Source organism: Chiloscyllium plagiosum, unplaced genomic scaffold, assembly GCF_037043375.1.
Source record: "Chiloscyllium plagiosum isolate Xiang-an unplaced genomic scaffold, Cpla_swu_hap1 HiC_scaffold_25, whole genome shotgun sequence".
Taxonomy (NCBI): domain Eukaryota; kingdom Metazoa; phylum Chordata; class Chondrichthyes; order Orectolobiformes; family Hemiscylliidae; genus Chiloscyllium; species Chiloscyllium plagiosum.
The window spans coordinates 24,313,641-24,336,728 of NW_028270163.1; the positions used below are offsets into that span (position 1 = coordinate 24,313,641).

General features: G+C 43.2%; 1 protein-coding gene across 2 annotated transcripts in view; it reads left to right on the forward strand.

Annotated features, from left to right (window-relative positions):
* The first annotated feature begins 1,136 nt into the window (after nucleotides 1-1,136).
* The window catches only part of jpt1b (Jupiter microtubule associated homolog 1b), a 39,805-nt gene continuing 17,853 nt past the window's right edge, over nucleotides 1,137-23,088 (forward strand). Inside the window, exons 1-3 of one of the 2 annotated variants that reach the window (XM_043714541.2) lie at nucleotides 1,137-1,294; nucleotides 6,666-6,820; nucleotides 17,333-17,460. In XM_043714541.2, coding sequence (XP_043570476.1) covers nucleotides 1,239-1,294; nucleotides 6,666-6,820; nucleotides 17,333-17,460 — 339 coding nt within the window. In that variant the 5' untranslated portion in view covers nucleotides 1,137-1,238. The remainder of the gene's footprint in view (nucleotides 1,295-6,665; nucleotides 6,821-17,332; nucleotides 17,461-23,088) is intronic. The other variant, XM_043714542.2, reaches the window with a different exon arrangement.

Genomic DNA, 23,088 nt, shown 5'->3' on the forward strand with positions numbered 1-23,088 from the left:
ATATGTCAACACAAGTGCAGAAGGTATTAGTACAAGATTGCATCATTAATAAATGAGTTATTTGAGGCTGAAAAAAGTTCCAGAAAATCAAAAAGGTAGCCCCCAGAGATCAAGAATAGCCCTTCACAAAGTCTCAAAAAGAGCTCTTAAAAATATAACTTTTCTCTATTAATAAAACTTAGCTTACCATAGGAGTAACTTTCTCTCAACATGTTTGGTCAACATCAATGACTTTTGCACAAGTACGCTCAGGTCCCTCTGCTTCTGTACCTCTTTTAGAGTTGTACCCTAGGTATTGTCTTTGTATGTTCTTCTTATCAAAATGCAGCTTTTCATTGAACTTCAAGTGCCACCTGTCTGTCACTAACACCATTTTCTCTATATGCTCACGAATTTCTTTGTTATCTTTACCAGCATTTTTTGGGTATTATTTCTGACTTCCAACGTTCACAGTATTTTGTTTTTTGTACTATATTTGTATTGGTGTTGATGCAATTTCTTTTGTGTTCTCTAGTCGCTATCCTTTTGGCTCATATCATCTGGGCATAGCTGCAGGAACGGAATTTTAAGAACTCATCAGTCAGCATTGCTGTATATTTGGATATTTCTTTTATTCATATCGCTGATGATCTACTTATGCTCCTATTTTGTATATTTCTAAGGAGAAATATCTCGCCATTTCTTGCAGCCTTATCTCATCTCCTCTTTAAGCGTTGGATACAAGTGATAGTGGGGTTCCCTATCTGGGTTGCGCGATTAATAGCGCTGCTTTGTTTTCAACCAACCTCTGTCCCTGTTTTGCCCTCTTTCATCGAATTTTATCTCCTTTTAGTTTCACTCTTCCTTCCAGTTTTGCCCTTTCCCCCCCAATTTTAACTGCTCACGACTAGCTTTGCCCCTCCTTTGCCTCTGGCTTGGCTCTTGCATTACGTCACCTCAACTCAAACAAAGCCCGCTGAATGTGTCACTCAGTGGAGACATTCCGCCTTCTGGGCGTGATTGGCAGCTCCTTTCGCCAATGGCATTGGGGTCGTTTGTCATGGTTACCAATGGGCGGTAGAGATGTCCGGGATTTGTACCAATGGACAATCAGCAAGGGCGGGGTTTACCTGCCGGTTTATAAATAAAACGGCAGCGAGTACTCGGATTCGCCGCGAGAGACTGAGGAGTTCGAAGCCGTTGCTTTTATAGTTACGGACTGCAAGAAGTGGGGGAAACGGCAATAACCGGCGTCTGAAATGACTACAACCACTACATACCAAGGCCTGGACTCCACAGGCCGTAGCAGCTCCAGGTATTCCGGGGACCGTTACATGCCGTTATAACAGACGGGGTGTTGAGGGGCGGCGGCAGCATTTCCACCGCGGGAGCCCCCCGCCCGGTTCGATGTGAATCGTTGAGACAAAGGACTGGGTTTGGTGTTCAGGCTGGGATCTGGGCTCAGGGGAGAGATGGGAGAATACTGCCTCAGTCTCCTCCTGCCGCGGAGAGGGTCGGAACCCTTGGCAGTTGTTTCTTGTCCTGTCAGCCTGGGACAGAATCTATATCCTGAGGTATTCCCCCCTCCCCCACCCTCTTCCCCCCCCCCCCCCCCCCGGCCCTCAGGGAAGGTCTTTACCTTTTGAGTGTTGTCTCCTTAAAGTCCACACCGTGAACTATTGCCTTTCGCAACTGGGCAAGTTGTACCTTACCACCACTAGCCTCCCAACCCTTACCACAAGGTTTCCAACCTGACGTGCTGCCTTTCTGGACATCTCCACCGCTGCCACCGCCCACCCACACTATTCTTTCCCCCCCGGGGTAGGATCTGAAGCTTTGGGTGTTGCCCCTCTTGGCATCAGTGGCTCCTGTGATGTATGGGCGTTTTTTATTGCTCCTTGGTTGTCTGAAGCAGGCGCAGTGCATGCGAGTTTCTGTCACTTCACATTAGACAGTGGACATAATGGATGAGTCCACTGCCAGCTACTACAGGATGCCAGCGCATCTTGATACAGTGCTGCAGCAATGTTTTAATTGGCCAAAACGAGCCCTTTGTTTTATCTCTTTGAGCAGTATTCTTTGGTTACTAAGGGTTTGGGTAAGTGTAAAAAGACAGCTGCATGGTTATGATGGTCTGTACATCTTGGAATGCCTCCAAAGGTCTCGTTATTGGTCTTGGTTGTTCCAGTTGTACATTGGTGAATCAGAAATTCCAGGGGACTTTGAATGACAAAGTCAGCAATATTGCATGTTGTTACAAAGGGTAAAATGATATCTGTCCTTGTGAAATAATCTTAATCAGAACCATGGGTGGGTCTTTCATTCACTCTTAATCAAAGGAAGTTGGCAGTCTTCAGCTATCTTTCTATAGTTCTTCAATACTTACCTGTTTCGGTGCCATTGATCAGTGGCAGGAACCTCAACCTCTTATAAGAGCAGAAGGTAATGATAGTTAAGGCTAATTTCAGATGTTTAAACTGGCCTGAAAATTGTACCATGATCTTGTATTGAAATGCACAGACTATCTGTGTGCAAAGAGGAGGCTGTTTGTTTGGATGTAACCCTTTGTCTGGCTTGATGTTGCCTGAGTTGAAAATGTGTTGCTGGAAAAGCGCAGCAGGGTCAGGCAGCATCCAAGGAACAGGAGAATCGATGTTTCGGGCATTCTGAAGAAGGGCTTATGCCCGAAACGTCGATTCTCCTGTTCCTTGGATACTGCCTGACCTGATGCGCTTTTCCAGCAACACATTTTCAGCTCTGATCTCCAGCATCTGCAGTCCTCTTTCTCCTTGATGTTGCCTGAGCCATGCGCAAGCACTGGGGACCTCAATCCATCTTTATTTGCAGTCTGATGAGCTTGCTTATATATTTGTCTTCACATATACATGTGCATATGTTGCAGATATGTCACAATTTAGATTGAATGCTCAGCCTCTGGTGTTAGTCTGGAACATGAAATACTGCTGCTGCAAAGTAGAGGGTGTGGTTGGGCATTTGCCTGTTGTCTCTGTCAATAATGGCCATTCATTTTAAATATACTTTTGTCTAAAATGCCTGTCATATAGGAATCTTTTAATCGATAAGTGTTTTCTTGTGACTTTGAATGGAGAATTAAATGATTAACTGAGGTGGCCATTAGTTTTTACTATTCAAGGCTGGATTGATTCATTTGGTTTCTGTAATATTAAAGGAAAACAAAATAAGAAAGATGGGTGTTTCCCAATGCTTTGGTTGCAAATGTAGTGTTTCTGAAGATGGAAATCTGTGCTGGCTACCCTTAAAACTGGCTGTGCGCAATTAGGCAGGCTTTACCTGCATCTAGTCTTAATGTGGCAGTGAAACAAAGAAAAGGAAGCAAATCCTGAACTCAGAATTCCCCCTATCTTGGACACCTCTTCCCACATTCTCCGATACCTACCAATTTGAGAATTGGGTTGGCTAGTTACGTAATCCATGGCAGAAATTCCTCACCATGAGTAATGTCTTCTGCAAATCGAGCAACAGCTGAGACTGACTAAAAATGTCAGTTCAGTTTGGATTCTCAGGATTGCTCTGTTTCAAAACTTGTTATATTTGTCCAAGTGTGGGTGGAAGAAGTGAATTTGAGTTGAGCATGACTGCCTTTCTCATCAAGGAGCTAAAGTAAGTTTTTGAGGTCTAAGGAAATCTGTGGCCAATAGTGGAAGAACTCTTCACTGGTTGGATGCTGACCAAGCATATGACCTAATAGTAAGTGTTCTTGTGGCACAGTGGTATTGACCCATTTCTGGATCAGAAGGCCTGGATTCAAGTTTCACCTGTTCAAGAAGTGTCATAATATCTACTTTAAAAATATCAGTAACCAGATAGTTTTGGTTTAGTAGTCATTCACTGTCAGGACAGTGCTTGAGGCCCAACTGTTGACCTTACTATCAAAAGAAGATTAAAAGTGGCCATGTTATCTGATTTCCCCATATTCAGTTTGATTCCCAACTTTGGGAAGCAATCTGGCATCATGCAAGTTGGGCTAGTTTCTAGCTTGGACTGAGAAATATTCAACAATTTCTCAAAACCAGGCAATGACTAAGAATTTCATTCCATCTTTTTACATTCAATGGCTAATCCTTAGACTAGTCCCCACTTTTGATATTGCAATTCTTACCATTGGCAAGAAATGGACCTACAGTAGTCAAAACCTGGTGGAGAGGACAGCGAAGAAGGTTACCTCAGATTACAACGGGATCTTGATTAGATGAGCCAATGGGCTACGGAGTGGCAGATGGCGTTTTAATTTAGATAAATGCGAGGTGTTGCATTTTGGGAACGAAAATCTTAGGACTTGCACACTTAATGGTAAGGTCCTAGGGAGTGGAGTGTTGCTGAACAAGAGACCTTGCAGTGCATGTTCATAGCTCCTTGAAAGTAGAGTCGCAGGTAGGTAGGATAGTGAAGAAGGCGTTTGGTATGTTTTTCTTTATTGGTCAGAGCATTGACTATATGAGTTGGGAGGTCATGTTGCAGCTGTACAGAACATTGGTTAGGCCACTGTTGGAATATTGTGTGCAGTTCTGGTCTCCTAATTGGAAAGATGTTGTGAAACTTGAAAGGGTTCAGAAAAGATTTACAAGAATGTTGCCAGGGTTGGGGGATTTGAGCTTCAGGGAAAGGTTGAATAGGCTGGGGCTGTTTTCCATGGAGTGTCGGAGGCTGAGGGGTGACCTTATAGAGGCTTATAAAATCATGAGGGGCACGGACAGGATAAATAGACAAAGTCTCTTCTCTGGGGTCGGAGTCCAGAACTAGAGGGCATAGGTTTAGGGTGAAAGCGGAAAGATACAAAAAAGACCTGAGGGGCAACTTTTTCATGCAGAGGGTGTTACGTGTATGGAATGAGCTGCCAGAGGAAGTGGTGGAGGCTGGTACAATTGCAACACTTAAAGGGCATCTGAATGGCTATATGAATAGGAAGGGTTTGCTGGAATGTGGGCTGGGTGCTGGCAGGTGTGACTAGATTGGGTTGGGATATCTGATCGGCATGGATGAGTTGGACCCATACATCTGACTGTATGATTAAATGAATGCAGGAACTGATCAGAGGTTAGGAGTTGTGCTGTGACTCTCCACCTGACTCCTTTGTGGTTTTTCTGTGATTGTCCTATGACACCGGTCAAGAGGCAGGAAAAAAATGCATCACTTGTTTGGGTGAGTGTAGTTGTAATTATGCCAAAGCCTAACACAATTCAAGTAGCCTCTTCATAGGTGCCCATCTGCCACCTAGCTATTCACCACTGTTGCTGTCTGGCTGTAGAATGTAGCATCAACACAATATACTGCAGCTACTTAAAAAGCCTTCTTGGATAGCATAGGCTAACCACCTTCAAGTTCTCCTCCAAATTTTGTACGTTTCTGACTTGGAACTTCATTGCCATTTATTTGTTGCTGGTTCAAAGTCTTTGAACTCTTTGACAGAGCATTTGGGAGGATTTTCAGGTGGACTTCAGTGGTTTAATAAGTCACTTCTTACTGTTGTCCTGAGATTTGCCTTGCTTCAATTTTCAGTTCTGTTGGGACTTCTCATAATAAGCTTTGTCCCAACATACAGCAGGACTTGGACAGTACAGTGCCCATATGTCATGAATGAAGAGTCAGAATTATTATGATACAGAAGGAGATTGGAGATAATTTGACTCTTTGAGTAGAGCTCATTTTTTGTACTAGCTTCCAATCTCTCATACTGTCTGGCCCAAAATGCTGTTATGATAGCTATTCCAGTCTTTACAACAGTGACACAAAATATACTTTAATATAGTTGCAACCATAGAATGGTTACAGCACTGAGAAGGCCATTGCATCTGTGGTTCTCTACAAGAGCACCATGTCTAGTTCCATGCCCCCTTGTTTCCCTGCAGCTCAGAAAATGTTTTCTGTTGAAAACCCCATGTTGCTTCCATCACAATCTCTGACATGGAGAGTGGTTAAGATGTTAAACTCAATGTCTTCCACATCAAAGTCACTGCCCTTCTTGACCCTCTGTTACTTCAAAGATTTCAATAAGGTAGTTAAATACATTTTACATTAAGAAATCAATAATGGCTTTCTTTAGTTTACATGAATTTATCTGAGACTATTAATTTTGTTCTAAATTACTGTTTCGAGAAGTTTTCCCCATCACTGAAGTCAAATTGACAGCTCCTGTGCAGTCCTGCTCCCTTGGCTTTCAGCCACTATTGCTGAACAATATATTCCCTTGTGGTTGGTTGTGCCTGCAGTTCAGCAACCTTAGTAAGTAACTTTACATACTTGCACATGTCTTGTAAACTTAATTTAACCTCTCTCAATCTGACTCTTTGTGCCTTCCTATTTAAATATTTCTAGAACTTCCTTCTCTCCCAATTCCTTGTGAACTTATTTTTCTATGTACTCCCCTACAAGTTAGTTTAAATCTTTTGAACAGCACAAGCAAAAATGTTTTGTCCTGGGTTCTTTTTTTATATGGAAGTCTAATGTGTAGAACACTGAAGATGTGATCTGTCATTGTGAAAAGGCTTTCTTTAATAGTGTCCTTTGTTTTTCAAGATGCTAAATGTAATGTGACATCTTTGTTTTGGACGATTGGCTGAATACCGATACCCTTTGGAGTATTCAAGAGCTGATTTTGATGTTGTGCGGGTTTAAGGTTCACAGAAGTTTGTTTTTCATTTTGCAAGCAGAGTGTTGCAGCCTCCTGGTGGTGGATCCAGTATCTCATTTGGGGTGGAGGAAAATGTTAAACCGGTGCATCCTCGTTCAAACAAGACTGCATCGAATATCTTTGGACCACCAGTAGAAAACCAGCCTGTGGCTAGAAGAAGCAATCCACCAGGTGCAGTACAGTATATAATGCAAAAGCAAAATATTGCAGATACTGGAAATCTGAAATTAAAAATAAAAATGCTGGAAACCGTGAGTCAGGCAGAATCCATTGGGGGGGGAATTTAACTTTTCAGATTGACTCGCCATCAACTGAAAAGATAAATATAATAGATTTTAAATAGTTGAGTGGAGTAATGAGGGATAAGATCAAAAAGGAAGTTTGTGATGGGGTACAAGGCAGGACAGATTAAATAACAGAAGCAAGGATGATGCGAAGGGGGAAACTTTGAGTAGTTAGGCTATGTAATTGTAGTATGGAGACAGGTTCAACTGAAGCATTAGAGGGCTTTTGATTATTTTAATAAAATAGTGTATGGGTGGAGTTGGGGAGCACGAGATACAGGCATAATGATGTTTGTTTGAAGAGCTGGTGAAGGCATGGGCCAAATGACTGCCTCCTGCACCATAATAATTGATTTCTGTGAACAACCTATTGTGAATCTGGGAGGAAATAAAGGGGTGAGAACAGAATGATCTGAAATAGATCAGGCTTGCTTGAGGTTCCTGTCAACCAAACTGAGATTCATCCTTGACCAAGGAAAAAGAAAGCATTGAAAGCCTTTTTATAGAAAGCTGCATTATCTGAACAGGTGTGACTGTGAAACTGAGAATTAAATGGTCCTCTAAAGAAGTTGGGTGGTCAAGCCAGCTGCAAAATTTGCTGGGCTCAGAGTTTCTAATGGCTGGCTGAAATGCCAGATTATTGAATTTCTACCTTACATGTTGACAATAGTCCTCTTCTCTTTAAGAATTTTTCTTGAGTGAGAATTACACCTGATGGTGGAGGGCCCACGTACCAAATTGTACATGCATTTGTCATGATCCTCCACTTTCTGTAATCTACAGATTTGAAAAAGTATGGAGGAAGTTGGATTTGGAGTTGAAATGAGGCCTGTTTGGTAAACTGAGATTGTAGTGTATAAAATCAGCTTCGAAGTCAAAACTTTAAACTATCTTTTGTATTAGTTATTACATGGTTTTTCCTGTCGAAAATGTGACCAGAAGCTGGTGTGGGGTTCATATAGGATACTGAGACCAATTTTATTAAAATCCACCAATAACTTGGATGGAAGCACAGAATGTATATAACCAAATTTTGCTGATGACACAAAGATAGGTGGGCAATTGTTGTCAAGATTTCAGTGATTGGTTAAGTGATTTGGCAAAATAAATTGACAACATCCTTGTAAATCTTTTCTGAACCCTTTAAAGTTCTGATAGAATGGAGAACCAGAACCAGAACCAGAATAAATTCGGAAAGTAGAAACTTACAAACAGGAGTAGACCATTCAGCTTGCCCTTCCATTCAGTGTAATCATGGCTGTTTGAACACTTCAAAGCCTTTTATAAACCCTATCCCCCATAAATTGTACACCACCAGAAATCTGAAATCTATTGATCTGTACCTGAACCTAGACACTGGAATTCCCGATCAGAGCTGTGGAAACAAAGTTTCCTAACCCTTTGAGTTTTAAAAGGTCTCTCCTCTTACCTAAGTGGCAACTCCCTTATTTTCAAATTGTGCACCTGATTCTAGACTCAACAATCTGGGAAACATCTAGCCTACATCTACTGTCTGTCCTCTTCTAAATATTTAGAAAGTTTCAATATGTTCATTTCTTGTTCAAAATGCTAAGAATATAGGCCCAGCTGGCCACTCTCTCTTCCTCGCTCAGTCCTGTCTTCCTAAAACATGTCTGGTGAACGTACCTTGCATTCTGGCAGTTGTATTCTTCCTGAGATAAGACTAAGATTGTGCTCACTACTCCAGATGTGGTCAAACCAAGCTTCTACATAATGAAGCATGACTTCTCTACTCTGAACTCAAACCTACTTGAAACCTGACACTAGTCCTATGTGGAACTACTTTGCCATTCATTCACTGTTGTTTTCAAAATCCTAGAATTCTTTCTAAAGAGCACTGTTGGTCTACTTGTACCACGTGGATTTCAGAGATTAAAGCAGTCAGTACCCTATTCTCAAAGCAATAAATACTGGCCTAGCCAGTGACACCCACATCCTAACCAGTCTTTTTAAAGAAATGAATCAAACACTTTCTCAACCACAGACTCTAACCAATCCCATTTACTATTTTCTAAATGGTTCTGCTATAACCACCTGATTTATTTCTCGTAACTTATCTGTCAGATGTTTAGCTGACCGGTTTATAGTTTCTTGGTGTAGTAAATGCAAATTGCTGGAGAAACTTAGCAGATCTTGCAGCATCTGTGTAGAGAAACGGAGTTAACATTTCATGTTCAAAGGCTGTTCAAACATTTGGAGTTTGAAGAGTCATTGAATTTAAAACATTAACTCTGTTTCTTTCTCCAAAGAAGCTACCAGACCTGTTGCATTTCTCCAGTTTTAATTTCAGATTTCAGCATCTGCAGTCTGATTTTTTATTTATTCCTGCTATTATTTTTTCTCCTCTTGAATGAACATGTCATATTTGCTGATTTCCAAACCACTGGGAGCCTTCTAGAAGAAATCTCAAGAAGTTTGGATGATTATATCCACTTCTGCTATTAGCTTTGTGTTCATTTTTAAAATCAGAGGATGCATGCCATCAGGTCCTGGGACTTGACGGCCATCAAGTCAATATTTTCCTAGTATCTCTGTAGTAGTGATAAGTCCCGTTCTATGAGTTAGTCATAGAGAGATACAGCACAGAAACAGACCTTTCGGTCCACCTCGTCCATGTTGACCAGATATCCCAACCAATCTAGTCCCAACTGCCAGTACCTGGCCCATATCCCTCAACCTTCCAATTCATATACCTATCCAGATGCCTTTTAAATGTTGCAATTGTACTAACCTCCACCATTTCCTCTGGCAACTCATTCCATACATGTACCACCCTCTGTGTGAGAACGTTGCCCCTTAGGTCCTATAAAGCTCTATAAGGTCACTCCTCTGCCTCCGACACTCCAGGGGAATCAGCCCCAGCCTATTCAACCTCTCCCTATAGCTCAAATCCTCCAACCCTGGCAACATTCTTGTAAATCTTTTCTGAACCCTTTAAAGTTCCGATAGAATGGAGACCAGAATTGCATGCAGTATTCCAGAAGTGGCCTAACCAATGTCCTATACAATCGCAACATGACCTCCCAACGCCTGTACTCCATACTCTGATCAATAAAGAAAAGCATGCCAAATGCCACCTTCACTATCCTATCTCCCTGCGACTCCACTTTCAAGGAGCTATGAACCTGCCCTCCAAGGTCTCTTTGTTCAGCAACACTCCCTAGGATCTTGCCATTAAGTGTATACGTCCTGCTAAGATTTGCTTTTCCAAAATGTACCGCCTTTCATTTATTTAAATTAAACTCCATCTGCCACTTCTCAGCCCATTGCCCTGTCTGATCAAGATCCCATTGTAATCTGAGGTCACCTCCTTTGTCGTCCACTACACCTCCAATTTTGGTGTCATCTGCAAACTTATGAACCATACCTCTTATGCTCACATCCAAATCATTTATATAAATGACAAAAACTAGTGGACCCAGCACAGACCCTTGTGTTACTCCACTGGTCACAGGCCTCCAATCTGAAAAACAAGCCTCCACCACCACCACCTGTCTTCTACCTTTGAACCCATTCTATATCCAAATGGCTAGTTCTCCCTATATTCCATGAGATCTAACCGTGTCTCCCATAGGGAACTTTGTCGACTCTTACTGAAGTCCATATCTATCACTTCCACCACTCTGCCCTCATCAATCGTCTGTTACTTTAAAAAAACTCAATCAAGCTTGTGAGGCATGATTTCCCCCACACAAAGCTATGCTGACTATCCCTAACCAGCCCTTGCCTTTCCAAATACATCCTGTCCCTCAGGATTCCCTCCAACAACTTGGCAACCACTGATGTCAGGCTCACTGGTCTATAGGTCCCTGGCTTCTCCTTATCTCCTTTCTTAAATAAGGGTACCACATTAGCCAACCCCCAGTCGGCCAGCACCTCACCTGTGACTATTGATACATATATCAGCAAGGGGCCCAGCAGTCCCTTCCCTCGCTTCCCACAGAGTTCTAGGGTAAACCTGATCAGGTCCTGGGGATTTATCCACCTTTAACCGTTTCAAGACATCCAGCATTTCCTCCTCTGTAATCTGGACATTTTGCAAGATGTCACCATCTATTTCCCTACAGTCTATATCTTCCATATCCTTTTCCACAGTAAATACTAATGCAAAATACTCATTTAGTATCTCCACCATCTCCTTCGCTCCACACAAAGGCTGCCTTGCTAATCTTTTGAAGGGCCCTATTTGCTTCCTAGTTACCCTTTTGTCCTTAATGTATTTGTAAAATCCCTTTGGAATCTCTTTAGTCCTAATTGCCAAAGTTATCTTTTGCCCTCCTAATTTCCCTCTGAAGTATATTCCTACTGCCTTACTACTCTAAGGATTCACTTGATCTATCTTGTCTATACCTGACATATGCTTCCTCCTGTTTCTTAACCAAATCACAATTTCTTTAGTCATTCAGCCTTTCTTGTCACCCTAACAGGAATATACTGTCTCTGGACTCTCTCTCATTTCTGAAGGCTTCCCATTTTCCAGCTGTCCCTTTACGTGTGAACATCTGCTCCCAATTAGCTTTTGAAAGTTCTTGTCTATTACCATCAAAATTAGCCATCCTCCAATTTAGAACTTCAACCTTTAGATCTAGTCCATCCTTTTCCATCACTATTTTAAATCTAATAGAATTATGGTCGCTGTCCCCAAAGTTCCCTCCACCCGACACCTCAGTCACCTGCCCTGCCTTATTTCCCAAGTGTAGGTCAAGTTTTGTATCTTCTCTTGTAGGTACATCCACACACTGGCTCAAAATCTTCGTGTACACACTTAACAAATTCCTCCATCTAAACCCTTAACACTATGGCAGTCCCAGTCTGGAAAGTTAAAATCCCCTACCATAACCACCCTATTATTCTTACAAATAGCTGAGATCTCCTTACAAGTTTTTCTCAATTTCCTGCCGAGTATTAGGGGGTCTATAATATAATCCCAATAAGGTGATCACCCTTTCTTATTTCTCAGTTCCACGCAAATAACTTCCCTGGATGTATTTCTGGGAATATCCTCCCTCAGCACAGCTGTAATGCTATCCCTCATCAAAAAAGCCCCCCCCCCCCCCCACCCCCTCCCTTTCTGTCCTTCCTGTAGCATTTGTTTCCTGGAACATTAAGTTGCCAGTCCTGCCCATCCCTGAGCCATGTTTCTGTAACTGCGATGATATCCCAGTCCCATGTTCCTAACCATGCCCTGAGTTCATCCCTGTTAGGCCTCTTGCATTGAAATAAATGCAGTTTAATTTATCAGTTCTTCCTTGTTCTCTACTTAGTCCCTGTCTGCCCTGACTGTTAGACTTGCTTCTGTTCTCAACTGTACCAGTCTCGGATTGATCTCTTTCCTTGTTATCTTCCTGGGTCCCACCCCTGACCTTACAAGTTTTAATCCACCTGAGCAGCTCTAGCAAATCTCCATGCCAGTATATTTGGCCCCTACCAATTCAGGTGCAATCCGTCCTTCTTGTACAGGTCACTTCTACCCCAAAAGAGATTCCAATGATCCAAAAATGTGAATCCCATACACCAGCTCCTCAGCCATGCATTCATCTGCTCTATCCTCCTATTCCTACCCTCACTAGCTTGCAGCACCGGGAGTAATCTTGAGGATCTCCTTTTTTAAATTCCTGCCTAACACTCTATATTCTCCCTTCAGAATCTCATCTTTTTCCCTTCCTTTTTTGCTGGTTCCAGTGTGTACAATGACTTTTTGCTGGTCACTTGAGAGCATTCTGCACCTTCTGAGACATCCTTGATCCTGGCACCAGGGAGGCAACATGCTTTGGCGATTATTCTAAGTCTTCTACTTTACAGTGGTCAAACTCAAAATACCTGTTCAATGCCTCTGCCATTCCTTTGTTCTTCATGGTGAATCCTTTAGATGTCCTCTCTGGAGGACCAACATTTGCATTATTACTCTGTCCAAATTTTCCACAATGCTAGGTTTCTCAAACTTTACTTTTTGTCATTCCTTGGAGACTTTCAGAACTTGTAATGTCCTGACTTACCACTAATCCTAACACAAACTACACAAGTACAGTACTGAATTTCTCAGTTTGATACTGTCCATGACATCCTATTTTGCTATGGATGACTTGTCTTTTTTTTTCAGACTTTGAGTTCTATCACAAAGGTCTGTCACTGCAGCTCCAATTGCTTATTTTTTAACCTAATTTCCCAATTCCTGTCCGTGAGCTCTACTTTAATCGCCTTTTTTTATCATTTTTTCAGATTTTAAAATATTTGTCTTAGACTAGGGCTTCTCTCCTACAATCTCCAGGTGAAATTCTACCATGTTATGACTGGTGTCACTTGTGTTTTCTTTACAAAGAGGATGCTGATTACTTGTCTTATTGTTCATTGCCCTGAATACAGTTGAAGAAGTCTCCTTCCAGGCTACCTTTTGACACTTTGTGCAATCAGTATGTAAAATAGTCACCATAGCTTTTAACCTTTCTTACACATCCAATTTCTACTAATCTATTCTACGGTACAACCACTGTTAAGGAATTTATAAGCTACTTTCATAAGTAACACCTGACCTTTATCTACACCTTCTCTCCTCCTAGAGCTAAGGTAATCTCTTGCAATTGTACTAATGTAACCTTTAGAGCTACTTCACCACTTCCTCCTGAATATTCAGGTCTCAACCTTTGTCATCTTGCAGGCATGTCTCTCTAATGGATCTCTGTTAATATGCATTTATTTCTAGTTGTACAAAACAGGTGAATTGTTTTTTGTGCATGTACCAAAACTAAAGCCCCAAAAGACTTGTTTTACAAATGTATTATATACCATTTTTGGTCTTAACAATTGATGCAGTCAAGTTTTGTTTTGCCTTATCCTGCCACACTGTTACAATGATCCAAATCACCACCCTGTTGTATTACCTGGTTTTCTTTTTAAATTATCTTTTTTTTCTCTCATAACTTGATCCCATAGCCCCAACCCTGATCCATTTGCAGTCACACTCTCTTATGCCTGACCACTGACTAAATCAGATGACCCTATCCAAATGTGTTTAATTGACTTCTGTATGCACGCAAATAACACTCATAGTTGCTATATCAGTGTCTGCAGCTTAACGTTAAGTGCTCTAACCCTGAGCTGGAGCTCCTCAAGCTGCAGACACTTGGCCAGATGTGGCTGCCTTGGAATACATTAGCAACCATTCACTGCTCCCTGATCGTGCACAGACAAGCAGGAGGCTGGAGGATCCTAGCAATTCAATCAGTATCAGTAGATGAAGTCAACGTTGAGTGTAACCTTTCTTCTGCAGTGGGGGTGGGGAGAAGGGCAGAGTGGTCAGGTAGGGATAGGTGAACAGAGGGTATGGCCTGGTTGGTCGCTGGGAGGAATGTATCCAATTGGTGGCTGGAAGGAAGGGTCAGTCAGAGATATGGAGCCGGGGGCAGACTTTGAAATTGGAGAACGGAGTCCTCTGGGCTGGAGGTTGCCTAGGCGGTAGATGAGGTTTCCCTCCAATTTACGGTCTGGCTCACTGGCAGTGGAGGAAGCCAAGGATAGTTCTGTTGGAGGGGAATGGGAAGGTGAATTGAAATGGGTAGTTACTAGGAGGTCAGGTCAGCCCTTGTGGGCCTGGCTGAGATGCTTAGCAAAACATGCCCTTAGTTTAAGTTTGGTCTCTGCAATTTAGAGTGGACCACATCAGGAGCACCTGACACACTAAACTAGGTTGGAGAGGCAGGTGAAACTCTTTCACATGGAAGGACTGTTTGGGGCCCTATTTGGAGGGGAGGGGTATCCTGACAGGTTTTACATCTTTTACAGGTGCAGCGGAAGATACTGGGTTTCTTGGGGTTGCTGGAGAGTGGTATGAACCAAGGATTGGTGAAAGGAAATGGTCTTTGTGGAAGGCAGAGAGGGATAGGGAAGGGAAGATGTTCTTGGTGGTGGCATCCAGTTGGAGTTGGCAGAAGTGTTTAAAGATAATGCATTTGGATGCAGAGACTAGTGGGGTGGTAGAGCAGTGGAGGTCTGGATGACAGAGGGAAAAGCATGTTCAAAATAAGTGGACATTTGAGATGCTTGCGAGTGGAATGTCTTCCAGTCAGACCAGATGCAGTGGAGGAATTGGGAAGACACAACATCGAAGCCCGAAGGACTGTACTGCACTTCTATGTTCTATACTAGGTGGGAGGGGTGTAGTCCAGATAGTTATGTGAGTCTATCAGTTTATAGTAAGTCTCTGTAGACTGCCACCAGAGATGGAAATGGAGAGATCAAGAAAGGGAAGGGAGGTGTGAGACCATGTGAATTTAAAGGTCAGGTGGAAGTTGTGGATGAAGTCTGTACTGCTCTAGTTCAGCCTGGATGCAAGGTACTGTGCTGTTATAGTCAAGGATGTAATGGCAGAAGAGTTGGGGCACAGTGCCTATGTAGGTACTGAAGAGGGACTGTTCGATGTAGCCAACAAAGAGGCCCTAGCTACGCCTACCTATCAGAGACCCCATTGCCACCCCCTCTAGTTGAAGGTTAAGTTATTGAGGGTGAGGACGAGTTCAGCAAGGCAGAGGAGGGTGTTGGTGGAGGACTGGATGGGTCTGTTTTGAGGGGAAGATGCTGAGGGCCTGAAGGCCACACATAAAGACTGCATATTCCTAGTGAAGATCAAGTACTGGGGGCCAGGGAATTGCAAGTTACTGAAGAGATGGAAGGTGTGGTTAGTGTTGAAGATGTAGGTGGAAAGTGTCTGGGCAAGGGACTATTCATTGACTCTGTTTCCAGCACCCCTCCCTTCCATTCCTCTGACCAACCCTTCCTTCTAGCCACCAACTGGATTCATTCCACCCATTGAACAACCATGCTGTATCCTCTCTACTTGTCTTCACCTATCATTACCTTACGTTCCACCCCTCTACCCACACCTCCCTTATCTGCAGCTCCCCTTATACCCACCCTCAGTCCTGATTCAACCTGAAATGTTGACATCTCTGCCTCCTGATGCTGCCTGGCTTGCTGTGTTCTTCCACCTTCCTGCTTGTCTACCTTGGATTCCAGCATCTGCAGTTTTTTTGTCCCTAATAGTGTAGCAACAGCAAACTAATACACCCCTGACTGCCACCTTATGGATGGTAGATAGACCTTGGGAAGTCAGCAGCGTTTCCTGCCCAGAATTCTTGACTTCCAAATTGCTCTATTGCCATAATATTTTTCTATTTCAAATCCGTTTCTGGTCCATGCTAACCTCTTGGATCTTAATAGTGGGGATTCAGTGGTGCTAATGTTGCCAAATGTAATGGGGAAAGTGTTAGATTCTCCTTTTTAATATTGTCAGGCACTGAAGTGCAAATGTTGCTTGCTGATCAGCTCAAGCTTGAATTTGTTTTCTGCATGTTGACATGGACTGCTTTGATATGAGGATTTGCAAATTCTACTGAACACTATGCATTCAACACTTCGTAAAAGTCAGGAATTTAAGTAGTTGAAGGTTATTGGGTTTAGGACACCCCCTTGTGGAACTCCAGTGATCTTGACAATATTTTGTGCAAGATAAGCTCCAACCAGTCAGTTATTTAATTCAATATTGCTAGAGCTCCTTAATGCCACACTAGGTAAATATTTTTTGTTAGGGCCAATCTTTTGAACAGGTTTTTCTAAGGATTAGGTGGCCACTTATTCTTTCTATCAAAATGCACGATCTATGCTTATTTACTTTTTGCCAATTCCATGTCTATTCTTCATGCTTACCAGCATCTTGTGTTTTGATGTAGTCCAGCCCTGTATTAATTAAATCTTGCTTCCATTTCAGAAGTCCAAAGTTTTTGGTTAAATGTTGGACAACTGGTCTCAGCACCATCCTTTTAAAACTACCCTTGTCTGAATGACTTTTGTAGTCAGTTTACTGTACATTCTGCTAATTCATAAGGAATTGAGACACATCAGCCATGATCTCACTGAAAGTGGAACAAGTTTGAGCAACTGTCTACTGTTTCATATGTTCTTTTGTGTACAATTTGTCTTTTGGGCATTTTGAAGTTTTTATTGATGTATTGTTGTTTGCATTAATGCACAAATATCAAGCCTGTTCTGCTTCCTTCCTGTCCTGAGATATTCTTCCCTCCGGTGGTCACTAGGAACATGAGACAAACCTGTGTGCAAATGCTACCAGATACCAAACTAAGTGCAACTAATTCCAATCAGAGATGAGTCTCTGAGAACTACCTTTTGAAGTAACTTGTTGCCTGGTCAAACACTATTGCTTTTGATACTGTGTGACTGATCACCCAGTAAGGGAATGTTTTCCTTGATTCCAGCTTGTTTGTTTGCTTTTTGGTGCTTAAGATATGCTTGACTATTATGGAAGTGCTTTTTTATTGCCTAGTTCCTGTTGTTTATCCTGTCCAGTTTTTATTCTTGTTTTTTCTAGGTGGAAAGAGCAGTGGAATCTTTGGAACTGCTACCACTGAAACACCAGATCTAAAGCAACGGAGGAATCCACCTGGTGGCAAGACAAGTGGCATCTTTGACACTGTAAAAACTCCTCCCAAAACTCTGGTAAATACCATTTAGACTATTCAGGTACCATCTGGATGTAATGTTAACCTTGTTTTGCTGCAGAATATTTCTTTTGTAGTACATGATGGATTGAAGTTATCTCTAGTTGACTGAACTGTGGCATACCATTTCCTGTAAGTTACTATGGGACTAGTGTATTATTGAACTGTTGTTTTGCCAACATGCAAGTAGCAATCTTTTTATTTTCATTTGAGTGATAATATAAATTCAGCAGAACTGAATAACCTCAGTGAACATAGAACAATATAGCACAGGAAGAAGCCATTTAACCAATCATATCTGTGCTAACTTTGATACTATTATATACTGATCCTTTCTGCCTGCACATGGTCAACATTCACTTCATGTTCAAGTGCCTTTTAAACACTGTTAATGGCAGCATGTTCCAAGCATCCACCACTCTCTGCATTTTTAAAATCTAGCCTCACACGACATTTATAGTATCCCTACAGTGCAAATTCCACACAGTCACACGAGGCTGGAATCGAACCTAGATACCTGGCACTGTAACTCAACAATGCTAACCACTGAGCCACCATGCTGCCCATCATTAAATTTTCCACCTCTCCCATAAAACTATTCCTCACAGTCTGACAGTTTCATCTGGAAAACCAATTCTGACTATCCATTGTGTCTGGGAGGAGAAAGTGAGTACTGCAGATGCTGGAGACCAGAGTTGTGTGGCGCTAGAAAAGTGCAGCAGGTCAGGCAGCATCAGAGGAGCAGGAGAAACAATGTTTCGGGCATGAGCCCCAACGTCCATTCTCCTGCTCCTCAGACATTGACTTTTCCAGCACCACACTCTCTCGTACCACCCTGTCCATCAGATTTTATCAGCCTCTGACAATCAGTGAAAGCAAGGATTATTTTATCCATAAAAAGATGTCCTGGAAAACTTCTTTTGCACCCTCTAAAGCCTCCACATCCATGCAATAGTGGGGTGATCAGAATGGCAAATAATAGTCAATATGGTGTAATTACAGCTGTATAAAGCTGTAATGTGATTACTCAACTTAATAGGAGAAAGTGAGAACTGCAGATGCTGGAGATCAGTTGGAGTTTGGCACAGGGAAAGCACAGCAGGTCTGGCAGCACCAGAGCAGGAGAATCGACAGTTAGGGTATAAGCCCTTCATTTGGAAAGTTCTTGAGGGGGGTTGAAGGGGACTAGGTGATAAATAGGGGGGTGAGGTAGCTGAGACGGTGATAGTTGGTGAGGGATAGATCCGAAGGGAGGGTGGAGCAGATAGGTCGGAAGGAAGATGGACAGTTAGGGCGGTGCTGAGTTGGAGGGTTGGACATGGGATGAGGTGGGAAGAGGAGAGATTTAGAAACTGGTGAAGTCGACATTAATGCCATGTGGTTGGAGGGTTCTAAGGCAGAACATGAGGCGTTCTTCCAGTCATCAGGTGGCTTGGATTTGGCAGGGGAGGCAGCCCAGAACTTGAAAGACCTTGGAGGGGGTGGGGTGGAAGTGGTCAGCCACAAGGTGATGGGGTGGTTTGGTGTGTGTCCCAGTGATGTTATCTGAAACATTACATGAGTTGGCATCCTGTCCCTCCAATGTAGAGGAGACCACATCAAGCAATGGACACATTAGATGTGGTGTTTCAATGTGGAAGGATCCTTTGGGGCCTTGGATGAAGGTGAGGGTGGAGGTGTGGGTGCAGGTTTTACACCTCTTGTGGTGGCAACAGGAGGTGCTAGAAGTGGAGGGTAGGTTGGCCTTGGACCTAACTAGGGAGTTGCGGAGGCAGTGGTCTCTACAGAATGCCAGTAAGGGTGGGAGGGAAATATATTGCTGGTGTTGGGGTCTGATTTGTAGGTAGTGGAAATGGTGGAGGATACAATGCATTAGCTGGAGATGAGTAGGGTGGAAGATGAGGGCAAAGGGAGTTCTATCCTTATTGCAGTTTGAAGGATGGGGTTCAGTGGAGGAGATGCACTGGAGGACGTTGTTTGTGTGGGAGGGGAAATTATGGTCTTTGAAATAGGAGGCCATTTGGTGTGTTCTGGAGTGAAATTGCTTCTCTTGGGAGCAGATACAGTGGAGGCAGAGGAATTGGGAGTAAGGGATAGTGTTTTTAGTGGGTGGGAGGAGGTGTAGTTCAGATAGCTGAGTCAGTGGGTTTGAAATAGATGTCAGGTGAGTCTCACTGGAAATGGAGATGGACAGGTGCAGGAAGGAGCTGTGAGATGGTCCAGGTGAACTTGAGGTCAGGGTGGATGGTGTTTATGAAGTTGGTGTTCAACCTCCTCATGGGAGCTGATACAGTCATCAATCTACCAAAGGAAAAGGTGGGGGATGGTGCCAGTGTAACTGTGGAAGATGAAGAGGCAGGCAAAGCTGTGGCCTGACTGACTATGCCTTCTTTACCATCTTATCCTCCTGTGTTGCCATTTTCAGGACATGGATTCCATGATCCCTCTGTATATCAATACTCCTAAGGGTGCTGCTATTGAGTATACCTTTGTTTTGCATTTAATCTCCCAAAATGCATTGCTTCACTCTTGTCCAGATCAAATTCTGTCTGCCATTTCTCCACCCAACTTTCCAACTGATCAATATCCTGATGCATCCTTTTGACAACATTCCTTCCTATCTACAACTCCAATGTTTGTCTTGTTTACAAACTTGCTTGTTCCACATACATATTCATCCAAATCGTTTATATGAAATTAGAAACAACAGGAGTCTCTGCACTGATCCTCTCAACATTTCTGGTCACAGACTTCGAATCAGAAAAGCACCCCTCCACAACCACCAAGCCAATTTATATCCAACTTAACAACTCACTGGATCCCACATGACTTAATCTTTTGGACCAGCCTATTGTGAGGGACCTTGTAATGCTTTAGTAAAGTCTGTTTAGACAACATCCACTGCCCTAGTGTCATCAATCATCTTTATCACTTTGTCAAAACCCTCTTTTAAAATAAAAAGTTTGAGACAAGGCCACTCCCCACTATACAAAACCATCTCTATCTTAGTTGACTATCTGTGCTGAGTCCATTCTTTCAGTAATACAAGTAAACCTGTCACTAAAATCTTGAATTTACCAACGACGAGACTGAACAGCCTATAATTTCCTGGGCTATCCCTGTTGCCCTCTTAAAGGAACAGCATTGGCTATTCTCCAGTCTTCTGGAACCTCTTGTGACTAAAGAGAATATCAAGATCTCTGAAGGTCCCAGCAATCTCCTGCCTTGCCTTGCCTCCCTCTCTACCCTGGGATAGATCCCATTAGGTTCGATTTTGTTTCTCAAGACTCCCCAGTACCACCTTTTTTTAATGTTAACGTGCCCTAGAATATCAACATACCCTTCTCTAATCTTACCATCATCCATGTCCTCCTTATGGAATATTGATGCCAAGTTTTCATGAATGACCACTGACATAAAGCATAAATTCTCTCCCTGGACTTATTGTTTCCATAGCAACCCACTTGCTCCTTTATAAATGTATAAAATGCTTCTGTATTCTCCTTAATCCTACTTGTTAAGGACATTGGCCCCTTTTAGCCATCCTAATTCTAAATTTTAATTCTTTCCTGTTTCCATTATATTTCAAGGCTCTTGTCTGATTTCAGTTTCCTAAATCTTATTTCCTTTTCTTTTTGACTAATCTTTCAATATCTCGTCATCAGTGTTTTCTAAATCTTGCCATATTTCTTTTATCCTCGCAAGAACATGCTGGTCCTGAATTCTGATCAACTGGTCTTCAAAAGATTCTTGCATGTCAAATGTTGATTTACCCTCAAACAGATGCCCTCAAATCTAATTTCTCCAGTTACTGCCAAATACTGTTGTAATTAACCTTCCCCAATTACACTTCCACCTGAGGACCTTCTCCATAACTATCTTAAAACTCACTGAATTATGTTCACTATTCCAAAATGCTCCCCCACTGAAATTTCAATCACTTAGCTAGGCTTATTCCCTAGTACAAGTCTAGAGTGGTCCCTTTCTCTGTTGAAAAATGTGCTGGGAAAACGCAGTATCCGAGGAGCAGGAGAATCGACATTTCGGGCATAAGCCCTTCAGGAATGAGGCTGGTGTGTCAAGCAGGCTAAGGATAAAAAGTAGGGGGGAGGGAATTTGGGGGGGAGGGGTGCTGGGAATACAATAGGTGGAAGGAGGTGAGGGTGATAGGCCGGAGAGAGGGTGGGAAGAAGATTGCACATCAAGAGGGCGGTGCTGAATCAGAGGGTTGGGACTGAGATAAGGTGGGGGGAGAGGAAATGAGGAAACTGGAGAAATCTAAATTCATCCCGTGTGGATGGAGGGTTCAGCCATGGGGCGATTGGGTTGGTTGGTGCAGGTGTCCCAGAGGTGATCCTGGAAATGTTCCGCCAGTAGGCAGCCTGTCTCCCCAATGTAGAGGAGACCACATCGGGTGCAGCGGATACAGTAAATGGTGTGTGTGTGGAGGTGCAGGTGAATTTGCGACGGATATAGAAGGATCCATTGGGGCCTTGGAGGGAGGTGTGGGCGCAAGTTTTGCACTTGCGGTTGCAGGGGAAGGGGATGGGAGTGGAGGTTGGGTTGGTGGGGGGTGTGGACTTGACGAGGGAGTCGCAGAGGGAGTGGTCTCTCCTGAATGCTGATAGGGGTGGAGAAGGAAATATATCCCTAGTGGTGGGGTCTGTCTGGAGGTGGCAGAAATGACGGAGGATGATACGATGTATCTGGAGGTTGGTGGGGTGGAAGGTGAGGACTAGTGGGGTTCTGTCCTGGTGGCGATTGGAGGGGTGGGGTTCAAGGGTGGAGGTGTGGGAAGTGGCGGAGATGCAGTGGAGAGCGTCATCGACCACATTGGAGGGGAAATCGCGGTTTTTGAAGAAGGCCACTTGAATTGTTCGGTAGTGGAATTGGTCCTCCTGGGAGCAGAGGCAGAGGAATTGGGAATATGGGATGGCGTTTTTACAGGGGGCAGGGTGGGAGGAGGTGTAATCTAGATAGCTGTGGGAGTCAGTCGGTTTATAGTAAATGTCTGTGTTGAGTTGGTTGCCCGAGATAGAAATGGAGAGGTCTAGGAAGGGGAGGGAGGAGTCTGAGACGGTCCAGGTAAATTTGAGGTCTGGGTGGAAGGTGTTAGAAAAGTGGATGAACTGTTCTATGGTTTGAAGCGTGGAGCAAAGGATCCGGAGGGAGGTCTGTTGTTGGAGGCTTCCCTGTTGGACAATGTATTTTTTTAAGGGAAAAAAATACCCTCCTGTATGCGCCAAACTTATTCTGCCCCATCTCAGCCCTGGCACTATGGGAACTCAGCTGAAAATGTGTTGCTGGAAAAGCGCAGCAGGTCAGGCTGTATCCAAGGAACAGGAGAATCGACGTTTCGGGCATGAGCCCTTCTTCAGGAATCAGACTCCTGCCCGAAACGTCGATTCTCCTGTTCCTTGGATGCTGCCTGACCTGCTGCGCTTTTCCAGCAACATATTTTCAGCTCTGATCTCCAGCATCTGCAAGTCCTCACTTTCTCCACTAAGGGAACTCAGTCTATCTCCTCACTACAGCAAGTTGTTTTTGCATTTTTTTCCACAATCTGCTTAAGCATCTGTTCCTTTACCTTCTGGCTATAGCCTACAGTATAATCCCATTGTGATTG